Consider the following 22,113-nt stretch of genomic DNA (forward strand, 5'->3'; position numbering starts at 1 on the left):
TGTAGATTAGTTCTATTTTCTTATTTGAATGTCGTTAATAAATTTAATTACTTTTTGCATATTATTTTATTAATGATTCTAATTTTATCTTTTTTTGATACATTATTTTAATATTATTATTTCCCATGTCCCCGTGTCCGTCATTTTAAGATGGCGTATCCCCGTACCCGTATTGTATCCGTGTCCGTGTCCGTGTCCGTATCCGTTTTGGTGCAACCTAGTGAGTGCTAGTTCCCATCGAAAATACAGGAGTTACACAGTTTGCAGTACTTGATTCCAGTACCAAAATTGACTAGTTTAGCGTCTTCCAAACAAAGCTTAATACACTGGGGTGGGGAAAGAAATGTTCTCTAGTAAACAAATTTTATTTTCATCATAAATCTATAAATTGACACAGATAAAAGCATTTCATCATACCCACAATTTATTTATTTTCAGTTCATCCTACATATTATGCAAAGTTTTCGTCAATTAATATCTTCAATTATCATGCAAAAAGAAATCTGATAAAATGGGTTGCAGAAAAATGGCATCAAATTCATTTCACATGTGATTAATAATTTTGAAAAGAACGGTAAAAATTGAACCTTGATTATGATAAATATTCATATAGTGGAAAAGAAAAAATTGCATAATACCTTTGGTTTGTTCGTCAAAGATCTGTCGTCAACAAAACCCAAATCCTCAAACATTTAAGGTAATCGTAGGTATCGTATTTCAGAGACATTTTTTTTTATGAATTGATTAATTAATTTTTTAAGTTATTGCACCGCAAATAATATGTTGACACGTGTAAGGGACTAACCTTTTAACCATAGGGACTAAACTTTTTGGTTTATTAGTTAATTTTGATCGGAATATACTTTACGGGTCCTTAACGGTGAAAAAAAAAGGTATAGGTCCTTAACGGTGAAAAATTGCAAAGGTGAAGCCCCATTCTTTATCTTAACTCATTGTTTTGGCGTTTTAAGATGATTAATTAACGTTTGAACAATCTAATCTAATCTAATCCACCTAATTAAATCGTCCCGTAGGAAATTATTATATTTCTATTTATTTTAAATTAATATTTGTGTTAATCTAATATACATATATAAAGGAGGCATATTTGCTGAAAAATGAGCGCCACCTAGGATTACTAATGGTTTCGGCCAATGAAAAATAAGATTTCTAATTTCTTTTTGAATTAAAAAAATCAAGTGCCACATAGATAATTAATTAGGTGTCACGTAAATATTTTAATTAATTAGTTGTTAATATATACAACTCCATCGAAAATCAAACACTCTAATAATTAAAAAAATAACCAATTGCCACGTAGATAATTAATTAGGTGTCACATAGATATTTTAATTAATTAATTAATTAATTACTAATATATACAACTCCATCTAAAATCAAACACTCTAATAATTAAAAAACAAATCTAAAATAAAATTCATCCAAAATCAAACAATAATCTAAAATAAAATAAATAAAATTCAATTTAAAATCAAACATTAATCCAATATTAGAGCGCCACGTAGAAAAATCTAATGGGTTCGGCCAATGGAGGAATATTTGCTAAAATATTAGAGCCCCACCTAGGATTACTAATTGTTTTGGCCAATGAAAAATAATATTTCTAATTTCTTTTTGAATTTAAAAAATCAAGTGACACGTAGATAATTAATTAGGTGCCACGTAGATATTTTAATTAATTAAGTACTAATATATACAACTCCATCGAAAATCAAATACTCTAATAATTGAAAACTAATCGATTTCCACGTAGATAATTAATTAGGTGCCACATAGATATTTTAATTAATTAATTACTAATATATACAACTCCGTCTAAAATCAAACACTCTAATAGTTAGAAAATAAATCTAAAATAAAATTCATCCAAAATCAAACAATAATCTAAAATAAAATAAATAAAATTCAATTTAAAATCAAACTTTAATCCAATATTAGAGCGCCACATAGAAAAATCTAATGGTTTCGGCCGATGAAAAATAAGATAAGTCGAATGCCACGTAAAGAAATGATTAACTTTCACGTAGATATTTTTTATTAATTATTTATTAATATTACGCATATACAATTTCATCCAAAAACAAACACTTCCATAATAAAAAAAAAATCTAAAATGAAATTCAATGCAAAATCAAAAACTAATCTAATCTAATATATAAAAGTGGTATATACATAGGATTTTTATTTAAACATAACAATTTAATAGAATCCGTGCATCGCACGAGCTAAAATCTAGTTATGTATATGACGGTGTCAGTGTATATTTTAATTAATTGTGTCATGTAAGGAGAAAAAAAAAAGTTCAAGCTGATGTTATTAAAAAAAAGGAAAATTTGGTAATATTAATCCAACCTTTGACCGACTTTCTTTAATTAATCTCACCTACGACATTTTTTAATAATCCCACCTTTACTGGAAATATATTGAGGGAGAAGAGGGAGAATATTACTTCCACGTAGGGAATATTACCGCCTACAATAGGTTTATGACCGGTTAGGCCTAATAAAAGTCGTTGGGTAGTAAAGGTGGGATTATTAAAAAATATGTCATAGGTGGGTTTAATAAAAGAAAATCGGTCAAATGTTGGATTAATATTACCAAAATTTCCTAAAAAAAATTACTAATTATAGAGCACAAAATTTTCAGAAAATGGAAACAACCTCTAAATTCGAAAGATTCATACAATCTCGCAAGCGTTAGTCTTTCTAAGCTCTAGTAAATCCAATATAAACAAAAAACATTGAAACCCTAACATTCACCCGCCCACACAAAATTGACGAGAATATAGGAAAATGGTTAGAGGTTTTGAAATTTACCTTTGAAGTTTGAACATTCCATAGCTAGAGCCTAAAGTGATTCGAAATTTGAACATCGCCATAGCTAGAACCTAAATTGGTCAGAGAATCCCCAGAACCAGCATCACGTCAATAATACGAGGAAGAAAATTGTCGCATGAATTTTTAGAATTAAGAGAGGAGGTTGAAAGCCTTTAGTCAACAGCGAACTCGACTCCATCTCTAACTAAAACCAGAACGAGAGCCACTTTCGAGGCGGAGAGAGAAAATGAAATTATATAGGAGAATGAATGAGAGAAGCTAGAAGCTAAAGTGGTGGACTTTGGCTGGCGATGATGGTTGCTGCCATCGAGATCGAGGGAGGGAGAGAGAGATCAGAGTAGGGGGCGGATGAGAGTGGAAAGGAATGATGAGGAAAAAAGTTGGGTTGGAACAAAGGGAGTGGGAAAGGGGTGGGACGTAAATACACTTTCTTAAGAAAAGTGGGTTTTGTTCATGAGCGGATTTAAGGGTGGGGAGTTAATTCCACTATTTTTAAGGAAAATTGAGAGGACATTCCTTGTTTTTTAAAGGGTTAAGATTAGATACCTTAGTTTGACTATTCATTGACTTGTTGAACTTCTATGTGAGAATTAGATATTTCATAAGTCCTACAATAAAAGTAAGATACTCTGTGTATTAGTACACTCCCTCCGTTTTCGAAAACTTATTACTGTTTCTTGAATTAGTTACATTTTAGTGGATGTAGATAATGTAGATCATGTAGTGAAGGTTATTGATCGCAAGCAAGGAGGAGCAGGCCGGGTATACTTGATTTATGATAACATTTCTTGTAGGAAAATTTGGTAATATTAATCCAATTTAGTTTGGCCGATTTTCTTTTATTAATTCCCACATAAGATCTTTTTTTTAAAAATAATCCGAACTTTTATAGTCATTCGCTTTTAATAATCCCATGTGACTGGTAACCAGTTAAAAGGGTACGGCGTAATACTTATCCTAATTTATTTTTTAAAAAAATAATTCACTCTTGATGTGCCTATTTTATATAGAGTTTTTACCCCGTCCCTCGTTGATTATTAGTTTTAATTGCGCTTTTCAGAAATATTTTTAGTACTTACTAGTATAGCACCCGTGTGATGCACGATTTACTAATTTAAATACGAAGTACTTTGCACTAACTTTTAAAAAATAAAAAATAAATTTATAGTGTGTTTGTAGTTTCAGGTTTATCATTGTAGGAACTAGCATATTTGAATGCATTTTCTACTCATTTGAACCACTACAAGAGATGATGTACTTTTTAGAGCACGAGTATGAAGTTGGAAGAGTTTTGAAACAAAGCGAATAGTGAAAGAAATAGAAAATTGACTCTTGTTCACTATTTTGGTAATAACTCAAGGGGATAGCGATGAATGTGTAGAAGAAAGAGTATATTGATAAAATACTTTATTCCAAAATCAAAAGAGCGATTGGGTTTAAAAAATAAAGGATTTCTAACCATCTTATTTTTTTATCTTATAAGATAAAAAACCAATTAGATGGAACAAAAATAGAGAGTCTGCTAATGAATTTACCCGTTATCCGAGGTATCTATTATTTCCTAATAAAATACCCTGTTTTGGTTCTACAAATCCAAATGAAGTTATTTTAATTGAGTTAGATTCTAGACTTCAAGAGCTTTCCAACGAGTGGTCATTTACCTAATTTTGTTGAATAAGAAGGAGTTATGGCGTTTTGAAGATAGAGATTTGTGTAGTTTTGCACCGAAAACCGGCCGGGTTTCAAAACTCGGCCGGGAGCGAGTGCAATATGGTTTCTGAACGAAATTCCACCCAGTAGGATGCATCGAAAACCGATCATTTTTCCAAATCAGATCGGTTTTCGCTGCATTCCTTTGCTTTAGTCGGTTTTTGATTGTACGATTTAGGGGAAGCTCATAAATACTCAAGTTAGCTTTTTAGGCCGGGCACCTTGTTTTATCTTAACTTTATCTTAGTTTTTTACCTTTGTTTTTTAGTATTGGAAAAACTCTCGTAGTTTTTATTACCTAGTTTTCTCTCTAAACTTTTGTCAATTACGTTCGTGATTTCAATTCAAGACTTGAATTTTATTTCTTCAGATTGCCATATTCTATTCTATTTCAATTTGTGTTATTGATTAATTATGTTTTTATGATTTCATAATGATCAGCAAGTTCGTCCTAGCATAAAAACCTCGTCTAAAGAGCTCAAACGCTTACCGGAGACAGAATACTGAGGTGTTGGTTTAATTCCAGTTTGATCTTCTCACTGCCCAAAATAAGGTCTGGACCGTCACTTGTTACGAGACAGGACAACATTCCAAAAGATGAACTTTTGACATTAGATGACCTGAGCACCAGTGCTAATGGTCACCGGCAGAGTGTTGCTATACAAATTCACAACACGAAGCGTTTCTAATCACTAATCATATTACCACCTACTAAACATCAACAAAGTATTCTGATATGTGGATCACAACGGCTATATCAGCACCATGCAATCTCTGTACCTATTACTATGCACTACTAAAATAAGTTAAAACACAAAATCCTACATATGGCACAAAATCATCTACATACCCAATCTATCAGAAAAGCCCCCTCCAATGCACTATCAAAATGGCAAGAGATGTGGAAATAGGTGTCACTTCAACTTGGACTATATCGAAGATGTTGTTCATAGAAATTGATCAACTGTAATCACACCAAGGGGAAAATGTGAGATACCAATAACATGTCCTCTTAAGGTGATTTAGTGAACACCAATGTATTATTAACATGAAACTGAAAGAAAATTACCAGATGGGGGTAGTTAGCCTTGAGAAACTTGTTATCAACCGTAAGTTCCTTTCCATCAGACCTAAATAACAGAAACAAAACAGACATCTCGTTATCTTAGCCAGATGTCCGATTGTGAAAAACACATTACACAGAACCAAAAACAGTGGACTTGTCAGGTAGCAGTATGATCAATTAGCTTTATAACTCTTCTAAAATGATAACGAACGGGCCCTAGGATACGAGTAAACCACAAACCACAACAAAGAATTCAGAAAGAAGAAGAAACTAGAAAAGACAATGCAGGACCAACAATAAAGAATTATGCGTCTAAGAAAATATGCATCTATTGTAGCTAAAGTCAGTGGGGATGTAATACTAGTATCAGTATAGTTACCAAGATTAACATTCAATTTGAAAAGAGCATATAAAATCAAAATAAAGAACCAATATATGCGAGAATTAAATGCAAATAAAATCAAAATTTTCAAAAATATCAAACTTTGCAAATAGCAAGAGAAAGCTTTCCTCGTGATACAGAAATGATGATATGAACCAAGCCTGATGACTAAACTGTATTTTATCAGTTAGTTCATTGAGCAAATATCAAGAGTATTGCAATTGTTCAACCCAGATTTTTCTCTCATTGATTGTGTGTGCTCCAAGAGCTGTAATACAAGCTTAAATACTAAGGCTCCCTCTAGGGTTGAGCCGCCAGCTTTCTATTACAATAATGACAGCTAATGATTAGCATATCAACCTAGGAAAAGACAAAGTAACGGTAACCTAGGAATGAGAATATCTGGGATCATGTGCAGCTGTCACTTCATGTGATTGGGCTATGCTGCACTGTTGTTTGGACCAAGGAGATGGGCTGCCCACCTTCTCTACACTCCATGGCCTTTAGACATCTGCTATTTAACACTCCCCCTCAAGTTGAGAGTGAGTTCTTGCTCCCAACTTGTACATGATGGATTGGTGTTGTTTGGTGGGTAGGATCTTGGTCAACACATCAGCAAGTTGATCTGCAGTAGGAATGTAAGTAGGGGAAATTACACCTTCAGTGCATTTGTCTCTGATGAAGTGACAATCAATCTCCACATGCTTTGTTTTTTCATGGTGGACAGGATTGGCTGATATGGCAAGTGCAGCCTGGTTGTCACACAAGATTGCAGTAGGACCTAGGTTTTTCATCCCTAGTTCTTTAAGCAGTTGTTTCAACCAAAGCACTTCACACACAGTCATTGCCATAGCCCTGTATTCAGCTTCAGCTGTGGACCTAGCAACTACAGACTGTTTTTTTGATTTCCAACTGATAGGAGATGCACCAAGAAGAATGCAGTACCCTGTGGTGGATCTTCTTGTGGATGCACAACCTGCCCAGTCACTGTCACAGTAGGCAGTTAGTTGAGCAGATGATTGAGAAGCTAATAAGATGCCTTGAGTGATTGATCCGGCTAGATATCTAAGCACCTTTAGAGCAGCTTGATGATGAGCACATGTTGGGTTATGCATGAATTGACTTAGCACATGGACAGTGTATGAGATATCTGGTCTAGTGAGAGTCAAATAGATCAGCTTACCTACCAATTTCTGATAGATTTCAGGATGTGGGAGAGCTGTACCACTTTCTGGAGTGAGTTTCAAGTGACTATCCATTGGGAGCTTTAATGGTCTGCAATTCACCATGCCATATTCTTCTAGGAGATCAGAAGCATATTTTCTTTGAGACAAGAATATTCCCTGTTGAGTTCTATCAACCTCAATTCCCAAAAAATATCTCAATTCACCCATGTCTTTCATGTGAAACTGAGAGGATAAAAAATCTTTGGCCTGTTGTATGAGCTCAAGCTTGTTGCTGGCCAAAATCAGATCATCTACATATACTAGTATGCCAAGAAAGTTAACATCATCTGTTTTTATGAACAAAGAGTAGTCACTTTTGGACTGAGTGAAGCCATTGTCCATCAGTGCTAAGCTTAATCAAGAGAACCACTGCCTTGGAGCTTGTTTTAGCCCATATAGAGCTTTCAGAAGTTTACACACCTTAGTTGTGTTGGTGTGTGGGTACTCCCCCTCAGACAGACTACTGAATCTGTACCCCTTTCCAAGATAACCTGGAGGAAATTTCATATACACAGTCTCATTTAACTTGCCATGTAAGAATGCATTCTTCACATCCATCTGATGGACATACCACCCTTTTATAGAAGAAACAGCCAACAAAGATCTTACAGTAGAGAGTTTGGCAACAGGTGCAAATGTCTCTTCATAGTCTATGCCATACCTTTGCCTGTTTCCTAGTATGACAAGTCTTGATTTGTTTCTGTCAAACTCACCATCAGAGTGGTACTTGGTTCTGTATAACCATTTACAACCAATTGCTTGCTTTCCTGGTGGTAAGTCAGTGATTTCCCAAGTTTCATTTTCCTCTAGTGCATCTAATTCTTCATTCATGGCTTGCCTCCATTCTTCTTTCTGAACTGCATGTTTGAAGTGCTTAGGATCAGGAAGTTTAGGTTTCACAAGATGGGACATGAAGCAAAAGAACTGAGGTGTAACACCAGTCTCCACCACTTTCTTAATTTGAGAGGGTTGTGTCACACTCACATGTGACACATTGTAGTCTGAGTGCCAACTTGGAGGTCTGTGAGTTCTAGATGACTTCCTCACTGGTTCAGATTCATTTCTGACACCTGCTGTAGTTTGTGCTTCACTTTCTTCAGTATCATTACATGTATGAGGTGTGATTTCATCTCCCCATACAAGAGACTGGTTGTTGTTTTGATCTTCAGGAGTTTTTTCTTGTACAGAGGTAGAATGAAATAGATGATATGGGAAGACACTCTCATAGAACTTTACATCCCTTGATACAAAAACCTTGTGGTTGATAAGATTGTAGAGCTTGTACCCCTTCTGAGTTGTAGGATATCCAATGAATATACAAGGCACACCCCTTGCATCAAATTTATCTTTGGTATTGCTTGGATTACTTGACATAGCAAGGCAACCAAAAGCTCTCAAGTGCTTGTATTTGGGTTTTTCATGATGCAGAACCTCATATGGACTCTTCCCTTTCAAGACTGTTGAAGGAAGTCTGTTTGTGATATGAACAGCAGCAAGTACACAGTCTGCCCAGAATGTCAAAGGCAATCCTGAGTGAAATCTTATTGCTCTTGACATTTCAAGCACATTCCTGTGCTTTCTTTCAGCTCTACCATTCTGTTGTGGTCTATCCACACAGGATGTTTGATGTATGATTCCAAGCTTTGAGAAGAAAGATCTGCACTGTTTGTCATCAAACTCAAGTGCATTATCAGACCTCACCACTTTCACTTTCTTTTGATGTTGAGTTTCAGCCATTTGAACAAAGTCACTAATAGCTTGATATGCATCAGATTTCTGTTTTAACAGGTGCACCCATGTCACTCTAGTGTGGTCATCAACTATTGTAAGAAAGTACCTATAGCTTCCTCTGCTTTCTACCTTGTATGGCCCCCAAGTATCTATGTGAACTAGATCAAAGGGATTAGTGGCTCTAGAATCACTTAGAGTATAGGGAAGTTTGGTAAACTTTGCTAGAGGACAACTCAGGCAGATTTCTCCAGCATCTTTCATACTAGGCAACTCTTCAATCATTTTCATCTTCTTCATAGGTGCATGACCAAGTCTGTGATGCCACAGAGTTGGTGCACTGATAGTTGGGACATCTCTCAGTACAGTGGGGATATGAGACAAGCTGGTCACATTCATGGAAGTGTTGTTCTTTGTTTTCTGATTAGGGCAGTTGTAGGTTCCCTCTTTGAGTTTTTTAATGGTGTTTTCCAGTGGTTCATTCACCAAATAGTACAAACCATTTACAGCCCTTCCTATTCCCTTCACAGCCTTACTTTTGCATTCCTCAATCACACAATATCCAGAGTAAAAATTGACTTTACAGTCTGAATCTTCAGCCAACTTGTTTACAGATAGAAGGTTATGTTTGAATGCAGGAACAAACAATACTTTCTTCAGTTCTAGATCACTTTTCAGTTTTACATTTCCTATATGAGAAATGCTAGATGTTTCTCCAGTTGGTAGGTTAATGTGTGGATTATTTTGACTCTTAACAGGACAGATCAATGCATTATAATCACCAGTCATATGATTAGATGCCCCTGAGTCAATTATCCAGTCACTACTTACAGAATCAGCAAAATAACATGACACCATACCTGAATAATTCATATCCATTTCATCATCTGTATCTGATCCTCCCTTTGATGGAGGGGGTAATCTTCTAAACAGTTGTTCCAGCTGTTGTTGGGTGAGAAAAGGTGCAGATCCTGTGCTTGAGCCACTTTCTTGAGCATTGGCTGCAATTTTCTGGTTACCACCAGATTGTTTTCCCTTGTTCCATTTAGATTGACCACCCTGCATTCTTCCTTTTCCTTTGTATGTGCTCTTGGTTTGTGGTTTGTTCTTGGCATGCCAGCTTGGATAGCCAACCACTGACCAACACACTTCTCTGCTATGACCTGGCTTTCCACATGCTGAACATGAAGTGTCATCTCCTTTACTGAACATTGCCAGACCTTCAGCTTCCTCCTTGACATTTATGAATAGCTCTCTCTGTGATTCCTCTTGTTGCAGACAACTACAAGCTGTTTCTACAGAAGGGAGGGGTGTCATCATGAGGAGTTGGCTTCTCTGAGGTCCATAGTGATCATCTATACCATTCAAAAACTGAAACAACTTCTGCTCTTCTTGCTGTTTTGTCAAAGCTTGTATAAAAGCATTGATTTCTGTTGTTACATTAGTGATAGGGGGGAAATCATTCAGTGATTCCAGTTCTTCCCATAACCCTGTCATGGTTGTGTAGTAATCACTAATGGGCTTTCCCATTTGTTTGGTTTCATACAAGTCTCTATTGAGCTTGTATTTCCTTGACCCATTAGTCAAGGACAGCCTTTGATCTAGCTGTTTCCATATTTGAGCAGAGCTATTCAGGAACATAACTGATTTCTTTATTGACTCAGAAACAGTCCCAATGATCCATGATATAACCATGCTATTACAAGTTTCCCAATGTTCAGCCTTCACAGCATCATCAGTGTCCTTCTTATATGCCCCTGTGACAAAGCCAAGCTTTCTTTTTGAAGCTAATGCAATTTCCATGGAACGCTTCCAAGATCTGTAGTTTGAAGATCCTTGGAGCTTCTCTATGGTTGCAAAGTGGCTTCCATCAGATGGGTGAAGGTACAAGTGGCTTGTTGGATCTATGGTGGTCATTGCTGAAGCAAAAGACTATATTTTTAGGTTTTCCTATATAAAGATGGGATTTTTATTGTAACAACTTTGCTGAAATGCAAAATCTTTGTGTTTTCCTTACCAAGATGGGTTGACAGATTGAGTTTTGGCGAACCAAAGCTCTGATACCATGATGACTAAACTGTATTTTATCAGTTAGTTCATTGAGCAAATATCAAGAGTATTGCAATTGTTCAACCCAGATTTTTCTCTCATTGATTGTGTGTGCTCCAAGAGCTGTAATACAAGCTTAAATACTAAGGCTCCCTCTAGGGTTGAGCCGCCAGCTTTCTATTACAATAATGACAGCTAATGATTAGCATATCAACCTAGGAAAAGACAAAGTAACGGTAACCTAGGAATGAGAATATCTGGGATCATGTGCAGCTGTCACTTCATGTGATTGGGCTATGCTGCACTGTTGTTTGGACCAAGGAGATGGGCTGCCCACCTTCTCTACACTCCATGGCCTTTAGACATCTGCTATTTAACAAAGCCCAATGCACAATACTTTGTCGACAATTGACAAAAAATAATGTTTTAAGAGGTCAGGGGAGAGGTATATGATCTGACAACACGAAAGGACCTTACAATGTTTTACTTAATTTATTTAGGATCTCTATGCTAATTGGCAGTTTAAAAATACTACTCCCTTCGTCTCTTTATGTTCTTGTTTTCCGTTTAGGGAAATTTCTAAAAGTTCTTGATTTGAATCTTTCCATTTACATTCATGTTTTTGGTCCATTTCACCTTCACAATTTTTTTTTATTCCACCTTTGTCCTAAGAATTCTGTTAAGAGTTGTGTCATTCCCCTTATAATAAAACCATTTAATTCTTTTGTCCCCCATTTATTGATTTTTCCTTTACTTTCACTCGTGTACTTGCACTTTTCTTAAAACTCACCCAATATTACAAGAATCTAATGTTTTAATTAATAAAATAACTAAAATCAATTATCCACTTGCACTTTTCTTAAAACTCCCCAAATATTCTAAACAGGAAGAACAAAAAGAGACGGAGGGAGTAAATGTGAATACCATGACATACAAATATACATACATTAATAAGATTTATATTTGATACCCACTCGAAGCCTTTAACACTTATATTTCTAGTTACAGCTTTTTAACAAGTTTGACAGGGATGCAGTCTTAAAAAAAGTTTGCTTAATCGATTTCATACTTAACCATAAAAGTATTACTTCTTCAAAAGTGTAAAATGGAAAAAAAGTTGGCCTCTCTCTTCAGAACCCTTTTTCCTCCCCAACATTCTTACAGAACCTGATGCGTTTTAGTTGCAAGCAGCTTTTCTTCTTCAAAGTATGAGCAATTACCACAGTATATCCTAGAAGGGATCTTTCCCCGATTTAAAAGATAGAACCCAATTAGCTGCTTGCTAATCTCATTATCGTGAACAGCGTTACCTAATACGGTCATTTACCCCTCGTACTACGTACCGAGTACACCAGTATTATGTACTGCATATTAGTATTGTGGAACACTTTTGACTAATTTAACATAGTTAGGTAGCGAATTGCGTAATGCGTGCTGAAGCGTACTCTGCACTTGGTAACACTGATCGTGAACCAAATATGAGATTATATAAGAAATCTTTTTGGAGTTTTGGTATCCCTCAATAAACAGAACAACTCAAACATAGCAAACTAGATTTTTATCACCTTTTTAGGCAGTCCTTAGTCTTCCCAAATTTCTGCTCCCTTGTTTTCCACCAAAATCATCACAAAGATAAACTATCATTATCAAAATTCCCAATGTTTACCAAATTCATACCCCGTAGAGAGAAACGGAAAAGGTAATCTTGGAAAGTCTTCTGAATTTACATTCGATGTATAATGAGCTTCAAAGCATGAAATCAAAAGGAATATGACCTAGAAAGTGGGGGTACCTCAGCAAACCTGCTTGTCAAACTGACACAATCAAGGTCTCCGCTATGAAAATTCACCCACACCACAACAGACATGTAGTTTATCTAAAAAGGCTACAAAATATAAACACAAATCTTAGTTTTGAATCCTTACTGAACTTAGTCAAATAGTTGTCAGACATAAAGTGAGTTAACACAAATTTCAAAAGGATCAAACAGATTGAAATCAAAGATATTTTTTAGAAATTAAAATCTTATACTTAATGTCCAAGATCAGATCACCTTCCCGGTATGAATGTTTGCTTCAGCATTGTTCTTATCTACTAACTTCTCTACTGAGTCTACCCAGAAACTCTAAAGTTATTAGGATAATAAACAAAGAGGAAAAGGACCCTCTTCCCTTCTATCTAAAGGAGTGTGTCGCATTATCATCTCTACATTACTCAAGTACTCAACTCCCAACAATCTTCCCTTCCTTTAACCTTCCCTCCTGCGCTCCCTCTTTATCCTTACCCCCATTTCCTAACAGTAGTTAATAAAAACCTTGCAATAATACTGCGATGACACTGCACACACTCTGTACACTAGGAACAGAGATAGGGTTTAAACATATTGCAATTAATCATGAGGGAAATGATTTGGATTTTATTTTTTTTGAGAAATCTCTTCATTGATTAGATGGAAACTATAGAAAGGAAGGCAGTATACAGGGTAAATTCTGCCCAATATCTGACTATAAGACACTAGCATGAAGATCTTCAAACATGATAAATTCCAAGAAAAATAATACGTCGCACAATTATACTTAAAAATAGAAAGAAGGCTTAGCATACCCCATTGCCGCAAAGGTTACCAAAACATCCTGGACATTGTTTGTCACAGATGCTGAATAGCTTATTGGCTTGACGAGCCTCGTGATAACAGCGGAGTTCCTAGAGCTTTCAAAAGTTTTCTTGCGGTAGGCATCAGAATTCCCTAACGTTGGCTCCCCAACTCTATCACAAGAGCTAATATTCCCTGGTGCTGTATTTGCAAGGTAATCAAAATTGAGTGATGTCATATCCTGTGTGAACCTTCGTACAGAACCAGATTTCCTTCGCTTAGCACCTCGGCGCTGATTGCCTTGGCCTATTTCTACACTGTTTACGTTGGATTGGTGATGTTCTAAACCATCTCCTTCTACAGCCATCGACTGCAAAAAATGTTCATCCATATTCTTTCCACTTGAATTTTGACCAAATAATTGGGTACTGTTTTCTTTTCCATTGCTAGCAACATGAGGAGATACAGTCTCAGTGCCCTTGTAACCAACACTTTTAGCTACCCTGGGTCTTTTTATTTCCTCACAATGCTCTACAACAACGTCAACCATGCCAGGTTGAGAATGGGCCTGACCTGAGTTATCTAGAGCAGCAGGGTTTTGATGTTCATTGCTAAGTGATATCTTAACGGGTGTTAACTTACTCTTGGAAGCACCATAAGAATATTGCATTTTCTTCTTTGGTTGGGTAAATTTCCGTTTGCGCTTTCGAGAATTCTTCTTATGCCCAGAACGCAACCTACGGCCAATAGAAAAATGTAGCACGAACCAATAGTCACCAAAATAGCAAATAAATCCAACACTAGAAATGGCGCCAAACATAATCTTGTAACATAGCTAAGAGCAACAAAAAACCTCTCTTCATAGGCTTCAACAACATCAGGACATGTCTGAAGATGATCAACGGGTTCCCAAGTGTTCGCACTCTCTGGCCAACCACGCCTAAATCAGGCACAATTTCACCAGAAGAAAATTCAGCTATTTTCAATTGAACCAAATCAACTGCAATTATAATATCAGTTTAGACCTATATTCAGCAACTCGCACCTAAATCAACTAGGTTCACCGATCTACACAGTAAACTGCATCCTGAGGTCTGCCGATCTTGGAAACGGATTCCTGACAACAAGAGAACTTTCTTGGAAGATTCTATTTCTGCCTAAAATTATGAATAGCAGTTGACGTGCTTGAAGAAACAGAGTTAGGATTTTGACTTAGGGCAGGATTTGGACCCTCAACCTCATGATAATTTTACTAACTTAAACCTTATGCCCACACTTTTATGTGCAATTTACAAGAAACAATATGTATTCCTGTTCAAATTAACAAGTCACATTTATCTTCGGCCATTTATCAATATCGATTCAACATAAATTTTCATCTAGATGCCTTATGGCAATTAGTCAATTACCCTTCTTTAATCCAAATCCCCAAAATAAATAGACTCGACAGAGATAGAGGATATGCACCAGTCTTGGTTCTCTGATTCATATCTAGCCCTACCGTTATGAGAAAGATGAAAGCTATAAAATGATCCAATGTAGAATGATAAAAGCTCATTTAAAACAAAATTAAGAAGGTTAAGATGATACTTCAGCCTCAACTTATAGACCTTCAAATGCCCCTGTCCTAAATCTATCATTTACACTATGAGCAAGCACAACTTAAAGATCATCTCGACGCCTTCCAAAATACAAAGTACTTCGAAATTTATTTACAACCATCAACAATCCAGTAACCCGAAGTCCATCTTATATTAGCAAAAAACCTAGTATTTTATCCAACCCAAGCCAAATATTACTTATAAGCAAATCCAGCAAATCCACATAGTATAAACTCATCTCTCAATCACCATAATAAATAAATAAAACAAAGGAAGAGTAAAGCATTCTTATACCAAAAATGAAGAAACATTGAAGTATAATTGGGGAAAATGAGGAAAAAGTACGCACCATTTAATAAAATATTGAGGCTCCCCCTAATCACAATCAGTATAAACCAAATTAGATAAACAAAATCAACAAAAAGCCCTAAATTTTTAGAACAATTCAAATCAAAATTGAGAAAAGTAATCAAAAAATCACCTTGCAAATCCTCTTCCTACGAATTGATTCAACCTCATAAAATCCCTCAGCAAGCTTCTTTCGCTCCGCACTCGTCTTACCTTCAATCAAAACATCAGCACCATTTCCATCTCTTTCCTCTGCTTCTTCCCCTGCTTCTGCTTCTTCATCGTCTTCATCGTCATCATCTTCATCGTCTTCCTCTCCATCGTCATCGTCATCGTCATCGCCGTCTTCTTCTTTCTCCTCGTCATCATAGCCAATTTCTCTCTCCCCCTCCCCTTCCTCCTCCTCCGACTTAACACGCTGCGTATCGAGGGCGGGTGAAGGTATTAATTCCTTAAACCCGTCGTTTAGAGAAGGGTGTGACTCGGAGAGTGAATGAGAATGAGTTAGTGAGTTTGACTCGGACTGAGTTGTCCCACTTCCTCCACTGTTTTTCGTCTTCTTCATTGTTGTTTGATTTATTTTTTCTCTCTCCTCTTTTTCTTTTCCCTCCTTTGGTGTTTGATTTTTTTAAGGTCAGAACAATTGCATTTGGAGATTGGCCTCCTATCTATTGGGATTCAAATCTGACTTGGAATAAAAATATACTTTAATTAGATAGTAGATTCACCGGTTGTACCGGTTTTTACATAAATGAGGTTTTACAATGTTGATTCAATAATTGTACCGGTTTTACAATGTTGATTCAATAATTGTACCGATTTTACAATGAGGTTTTCGTTATGACTTTCAAGTCAACTATTGTAACAACAAAAACCTAGATGAAAGTGATTTTCACACAAACTTGTGCAATTCCTAATCGTAATGGATTATGATGTTCTTGATATCATACGGTTTTGTGGTAAAATAGAGGGTATTTTAAGAATATTGGTGAGTAATGAAGTGGTGCTTTACATTTGGTATGAGAATCTCCTCTTCTCATAAACACGTCATTGATTTGATAATTTTCGTTAATTACACGTCAATTATTAAGTTATTATAGTTAATTACATGGTTATTTTGGGGAAGTGATAAATCCAAGGAAAATTATACTTCTTCCAAGGAAATCCACATTTTTTTTAAGTTGATTTCCTTGGAAGAAGTGAAATTCTTCCTTGGATTTATCATTTCCCGTTATTTTGATTTGTTACCAAAATTCAGCAATGGGGTTTTCAAACTTTTCGGATTTTGGCTAATCCTATGAAACTATATTCAATAATACTAAGGGATCAAAAATAAAGTGTCAAGTTTAATAATGTGAAGTTCCATAAATAAGTTGTCAAGTTTAATACGGAGTAATGTGAAGTTCCATAAGTTGCTGTACACATTTGATAAACTTCAATAAATGACTATTTTGGGTAAAGTCCTTGCTACAAGTATCATTCTCTTTCTTGTTGTCTCCCTAATTTAAGAATCAAATATGCTACACTTGCACATTTGGGGCAGAAAAATGACCTTTGTACCAAAATATGAACTTTGTACTGCCCCAAAATGTCCACATACTGACATACATAATCACCTCCAAGCACCTTTATTTTCCTCCCAAAAATAGAAACAGGGAAAAAGAAAATAAGGGTTCTCACTTCTCTATATTAAAAAGCACGAACGACTCGCAGATAAAAACATAGCTTAGACTGGGTGATGAATGGTAAACTTGAGTTGGTTGGATCTTATAAGAACATGTATTGTTGCAAATTAATGGTTTTCTTCTTATTCTGCAGCTTCCTAAACGCAGACGATTCAATTTGCCTAATCCTTTCCCTACTGACACCCATCAACTCACCAATCTCTTGTAGTGTTTTCATTCTTCCATCTTCCAATCCAAACCTCCATCTTATCACCTGCTTTTCTCTTGAACTCAATGTATCTAGAACCTTCTCGAGATCTTGCCTCATGAACTGTTTAGTTAACAAATCTTCAGCAGTTTCTGCTTCAGGGTCAGCTATTACTTCCTGAAGGGGGAAACCACAATGAGCCATGAGAACAAGGAATATATAAAAGAATAGAATCGTATGATTAGATGGAGTAAAGATGCATACCGAAGGTTTAAGATTCATATTGAATCCGATCTTCTGGTCTAAAGACCTTGGAGCCTTAGGAGTCATTAGTACAGCAGTTAGCCTTTTCATTGACAGTCCTGTAGCCTCTGCAACTTCCTCATTATTGGGTTGTTTTCCATTTTCACTTAACAGCTGTTTTCTAGCCTCTTTTACTCTATAAGTTGCCTCAACCATGTGAAACTGCATTAACAATCAAAGCATTGGTTGGAAAAACTTATTTCTTGAACGTGTAAGATGGAAGTCACGTTAGTTAATACTCCCGCCACTCCTGATACAACCAAGAATCATCTTTTAATGAGGGATGGAAGGAGAAAGAAGACTTACTGGAAGGCGGATTGTCCTTGACTGGTCGGAAAGGGATTTTCGAACTGCCTGTTTTATCCACCAGTGAGCATAAGTTGAGAACTTAAAACCTTTGGAGGCATCAAACTTTTCTGCTCCTCTAACAAGACCTCTACATCCTTCCTACAAGTTCATAAATTTACAATGACAGGTTATATGCAATAGCAAGGTGGGAAATCCAGGAATAATCTTGCGCAAATTTGGTTCATAATAGGTGACAAGAAGGCAAAAACCTGAACAAGATCTTGAAGATTCATTCCAGATCCCTGATAATTTTTGGCAATCGATATCACAAGCCTTACGTTGCTTTTGATCATTTTATCTTTGCAGAAAGTACCATGGTTTAGACGCCTCCTTAGAGTTCTCTGATCAATACCTGCTGCGGCAGCCCACTGCACAAAGGACGGCTCTTCCCCAAATCTTACTTTCAGTTCGTCATGCAGTTTTTCTAGTTTGAGCAAGTCCTGCAATAGTTGTTAACTACTGATTTCAGTTTATAAAGCCAAACACGAGAACTGAGAGATGTCTTGTGCTCTTACAACCATTTGATGTTGGCTTTGAATACACAAGTACTCAACACAGATTTAAACATTGATTTAGGTCATTAACAGAGAACGAGAAATTTGAGTTGTATACTGCATACACAAGTCACAATGTCCTTGACTGATACGGACTTTAGAGTTTAGACATAGGGCTGGCTCTGAATATCTTTTGACAGGACGCCTAAGGGCCAAAGCTGCGAAGGGGCCAAAAAAACAAGCTGGGGTGTAGGTGAAGTAGTTTTTAAGTTCATCTTAATTGCACTGACAACTCCCTCTCCATTTTCTCTCTAACAGAAAATGCAGACCACATCACATTCAGAATAAAAAGCTTAGACATACCTGGATTCCGGCTGACAATTCTGTCTCTTCAGAAGAAGTAAGAAGCCTAGAGGAGTTGGTGGCTCCTCTTAAGTAACGCAATGGATCAGAATAGTCCACTTCTTGCACGGATGTGCGCTTTTTGCGGCTATTAGACCCTACCTTAACAGAAACAACATTAGATGCAACCTTCTCTGCAGCCCTTGCTCTCCTGGCCTTTCTCTCTCCTTGGCGTGTCGACCTAACAGTTATACTCTCATCAAGTTCTACTTCCAGGAGTTGAAGCTCCTCGATTGTAGGCTCCATGTCAGCAGGTTCAGAAACCGTGTCACCTTCTCTAAGAGAATTCTCAGACCCCTCAAAGTTTCTCATACTCCCTACTTGTTCATTTTCTAAAAGTTGAGCACCACTAAAATGAAGTGATTGACCTTCAAGTTTAGACACTGGCTTTGTTGGCTGACTATTAAAGGCCATAAGTGCGGCATCCTTTGCAAGCTTGGCTGCTGCCCTTGCCAAGGCAACTGCTTCGGCAGCAGCAGCAGCAATAACAGCTTCTTCATTTTCGATCAGTAACTTTGCTGTCAACGCAGTATCAAACTTGACCTGAGGATAAACAAGTAAAATGGTACACTGATTAAAAGCGTCTTCTAAAAGTCGCTTTTAAACAACCCAGCTGTCGGATGCAAAAACATTTTCCTACGCACAAATCATCATTATTCATATCTTGCATAGTTGCACCCTACTTTTACTCAGACTCTTATCCTAATCCAAAGTCTTCATGACTGATTCTCAGACACGCGGATAAAATATTGCTGAGTGACACTGCTTCAACATCAGTGAACATGTCTAAACTTCGTCAATGCGTGTATGACATTATGACTCTCAGCATTCATCATTTGTTTCCAATTCCCTTTTCTTTATTAAAAAAAAAAAAACACACCAGCTATCCGAATAACCCAACGAGATAAGTGAATGCAACCAAAAGATGAAAAGACTGGAAACATAATGACACAAAGTGTTCCAATAAAGCCAAAAACTACAAAATCTTAGACTGAATTCAGTTAGGAATAACTAGATAATGCCACAACATAAATCACATTATATTTGGATATCAATCAGTCTACAAAGGGAGGAGAGGGGACGAGAGGAATAGGTGTGCAATTTCCTTCCAAATCATTTCTGTCTTTGAAAGAATTAAATTTACTTCACATTGAATGCATATGAATCTGACATCCCCTTCCCTTCCCTCCCCTTAGCCAACCAACACCCAAACACGCGGATATAGATCAATGACTCTCCCTCCCCTCGCCTTCTATCATTCAAACACACAATTAGTCTCAAAGATAACGAGTTCTGACCTCAGCTGGAGAACCCAAAGTGCTCAAAAAAGTCGATTGTGCGAATGCAGAAAGTGAATTGGAATTAGATTCAACATAAGGCAAACGCAGCTTCTCTACATCAAATATGGAAGTTTCTGCTGCTGCTGTGGGTGGTGGTGGAGTAGACACCGCACATTGTGGGCGAAAACAGACCAAATCTCTATTTCTCACTGCCAAATTCACATAAAAACGCATTCAAAAACACAATTGTTTCTCTCCTTTTCCTCAATAACAGAATATTAAAATTAGTGGGACACAATCATACACCACATTAACCTCAAAAAAGGATGAAAACAGCCGAAATTAAGCTAAATTGAAACTATTAAAATCCTAGAATTAACAATAGATAAATGCTTGAAATGGGCAATAATCAAATTAATCAAATTTATACATTAATCAGCCTACAATTTCACATGAACTCATTCTACTAATAATAAAGATTGATTTAATTATAAAAGCTCCAAAATTTAAGCATAATTACTGATATGGGTAATTAAGATAAACCCAATTAGGAAAATTAAAGAGAGAAGAAAAAAGAGGAATTTAGAATTACATACAGAGGGAAGTAGCAGAAGAAGATGCAGAAGGAGGATGAAGAACGGAAGAAATGGAGAAAGTGTCAGGTTGACATTTGAACTGCGGCAATAAACATGTCATCTTCTTCCTTCCTTCTCTATGTATCAGTTCTAATGGCGGTGGATTGCATAGATAAATGCTCAGAAGTTGAGTGGGGAGGAGAGAGAAAGAGACTGGATAAGGAAAATCGGAGAGGGAATGCTAGGAGCGAATACCACAAATGACAAAAACTCACCCCTTTGATATTCACTTTCTTATGCCCTTTTTTTTGTTGTAAAATAACCTCCCGCCATAGGCCCGCGATGGTAAAAAAAAAAATGTTGAATCAAGTGAGCCTTATTTTTAGGCTACAGTTTTTGTTAGAAAAACACAATCTGATACCAGGAACGACAAGAGAAACACAATCGGTTATTTTTAAGCACATCGTTTAAAAGTTGTATTTTTAAAATCAAATTTTCCTTTAAAATAAGCTTAATATGTGCATTAATCGATAAAAAATAACGATTTACAAAAGTTATCAAAAGGTGGGATAAGATTTGATAGAAACTCATGAAGTTCTTTTGTATATTAAATATTAATATATGATCGACTTATTACTCTACTATTTACGTACATAATACTTCGTATCTAAATGAAAATTAATCCGTGCATCGCTGTAATCCCCCGTAAATTTATAAATTTTATTAATATATTTTAACGTACATTATTTATATTTAAATAGAATTTATGAATTTTAAGTAATAAATATATAATTAACGTATATTTATTTTATTTTAAGTACGTTCTAAATATTTAACGATTTTAGAACTTTATTATATATTTAATGTATATTTAATTTTATTTAAGTATATTCTAAATATTTTAACGGTTTGTGCAATAAAGAATAATTTTAGAATTTTAAGTTAAAAAGAATTTAAATTACGAAAATCGATTGAATTTAGAAACCAATCTTAAGCGGTGTTGAATTCAAATACCAAACTTAATTCTAATCCTAGCCCAAGTTAGCAAAGCCCAAAATAAGTAAACCCACATCCCTTACCCATATTCCAAATTCATGTAAAACTCTCAATCCTCTCCTCTCCTTCACGTGAAAAGAAAAGCAGAAAAACCCTCAAACCCTCTTCAAGAATTCACGTGAACTCTTACACCCTTTGCTTCAGCCACCATCGTCGACCAACCACGCCCCTGGCTGCACCGCTGCCGTCAACCAGTCGGCGCCCTCCCTTACTCTCTTCCTC

The 22,113-nt window shown here is 36.2% G+C and overlaps 2 protein-coding genes across 3 annotated transcripts; both read right to left on the minus strand.

Moving 5' to 3' along the window:
• Positions 1-5,156: 5,156 nt before the first annotated feature.
• On the minus strand, positions 5,157-16,210 carry LOC110790102 (probable chromo domain-containing protein LHP1). 2 transcript variants are annotated; one of them, XM_021994858.2, is made up of 7 exons: positions 15,695-16,210; positions 15,563-15,588; positions 14,466-14,552; positions 14,255-14,349; positions 13,624-14,143; positions 5,638-5,698; positions 5,157-5,532 (listed from the first exon to the last, which is right to left on the minus strand). In XM_021994858.2, exons 1-7 carry the CDS (start codon positions 16,124-16,126, stop codon positions 5,488-5,490), a joined length of 1,266 nt encoding a protein of 421 aa, XP_021850550.1. In that variant the 5' UTR covers positions 16,127-16,210; the 3' UTR covers positions 5,157-5,487. The 2 variants fall into 2 exon arrangements, with proteins under 2 accessions (XP_021850550.1, XP_021850549.1); XM_021994857.2 differs by having other exon boundaries at positions 13,624-14,349; positions 15,695-16,209.
• A 691-nt stretch (positions 16,211-16,901) lies between these two features.
• LOC110790103 (RNA polymerase sigma factor sigB) lies at positions 16,902-21,118 on the minus strand. The gene is made up of 7 exons (XM_021994859.2): positions 20,857-21,118; positions 20,279-20,469; positions 18,942-19,523; positions 18,294-18,524; positions 18,043-18,183; positions 17,698-17,898; positions 16,902-17,610 (listed from the first exon to the last, which is right to left on the minus strand). The coding sequence occupies exons 1-7, from the start codon at positions 20,954-20,956 to the stop codon at positions 17,329-17,331; spliced, it is 1,728 nt and encodes a 575-aa protein (XP_021850551.1). The 5' UTR covers positions 20,957-21,118; the 3' UTR covers positions 16,902-17,328.
• Positions 21,119-22,113: the final 995 nt, after the last annotated feature.

This window comes from Spinacia oleracea, chromosome 2 (genome assembly GCF_020520425.1).
Source record: "Spinacia oleracea cultivar Varoflay chromosome 2, BTI_SOV_V1, whole genome shotgun sequence".
Taxonomy (NCBI): domain Eukaryota; kingdom Viridiplantae; phylum Streptophyta; class Magnoliopsida; order Caryophyllales; family Amaranthaceae; genus Spinacia; species Spinacia oleracea.

What these genes read in the sequence shown, in the direction of transcription:
- LOC110790102 (XM_021994857.2), bottom strand. Translation starts at nt 16,126, where the DNA reads ATGAAGAAGACGAAAAACAGTGGAGGAAGTGGGACAACTCAGTCCGAG. An exon ending in GTTGAAGCCTATGAAGAGAG is followed by an intron (nt 14,350 to 14,465) that starts GTTTTTTGTTGC and finishes TATTGGCCGTAG; the next exon opens with GTTGCGTTCTGGGCATAAGA. An exon ending in AGGCTAACTACCCCCATCTG is followed by an intron (nt 5,533 to 5,637) that starts GTAATTTTCTTT and finishes GTGTGATTACAG; the next exon opens with TTGATCAATTTCTATGAACA.
- LOC110790103 (XM_021994859.2), bottom strand. Translation starts at nt 20,956, where the DNA reads ATGACATGTTTATTGCCGCAGTTCAAATGTCAACCTGACACTTTCTCC. An exon ending in CTTTGGGTTCTCCAGCTGAG is followed by an intron (nt 19,524 to 20,278) that starts GTCAGAACTCGT and finishes GTTTATCCTCAG; the next exon opens with GTCAAGTTTGATACTGCGTT. An exon ending in ATATGAATCTTAAACCTTCG is followed by an intron (nt 17,611 to 17,697) that starts GTATGCATCTTT and finishes TTCCCCCTTCAG; the next exon opens with GAAGTAATAGCTGACCCTGA.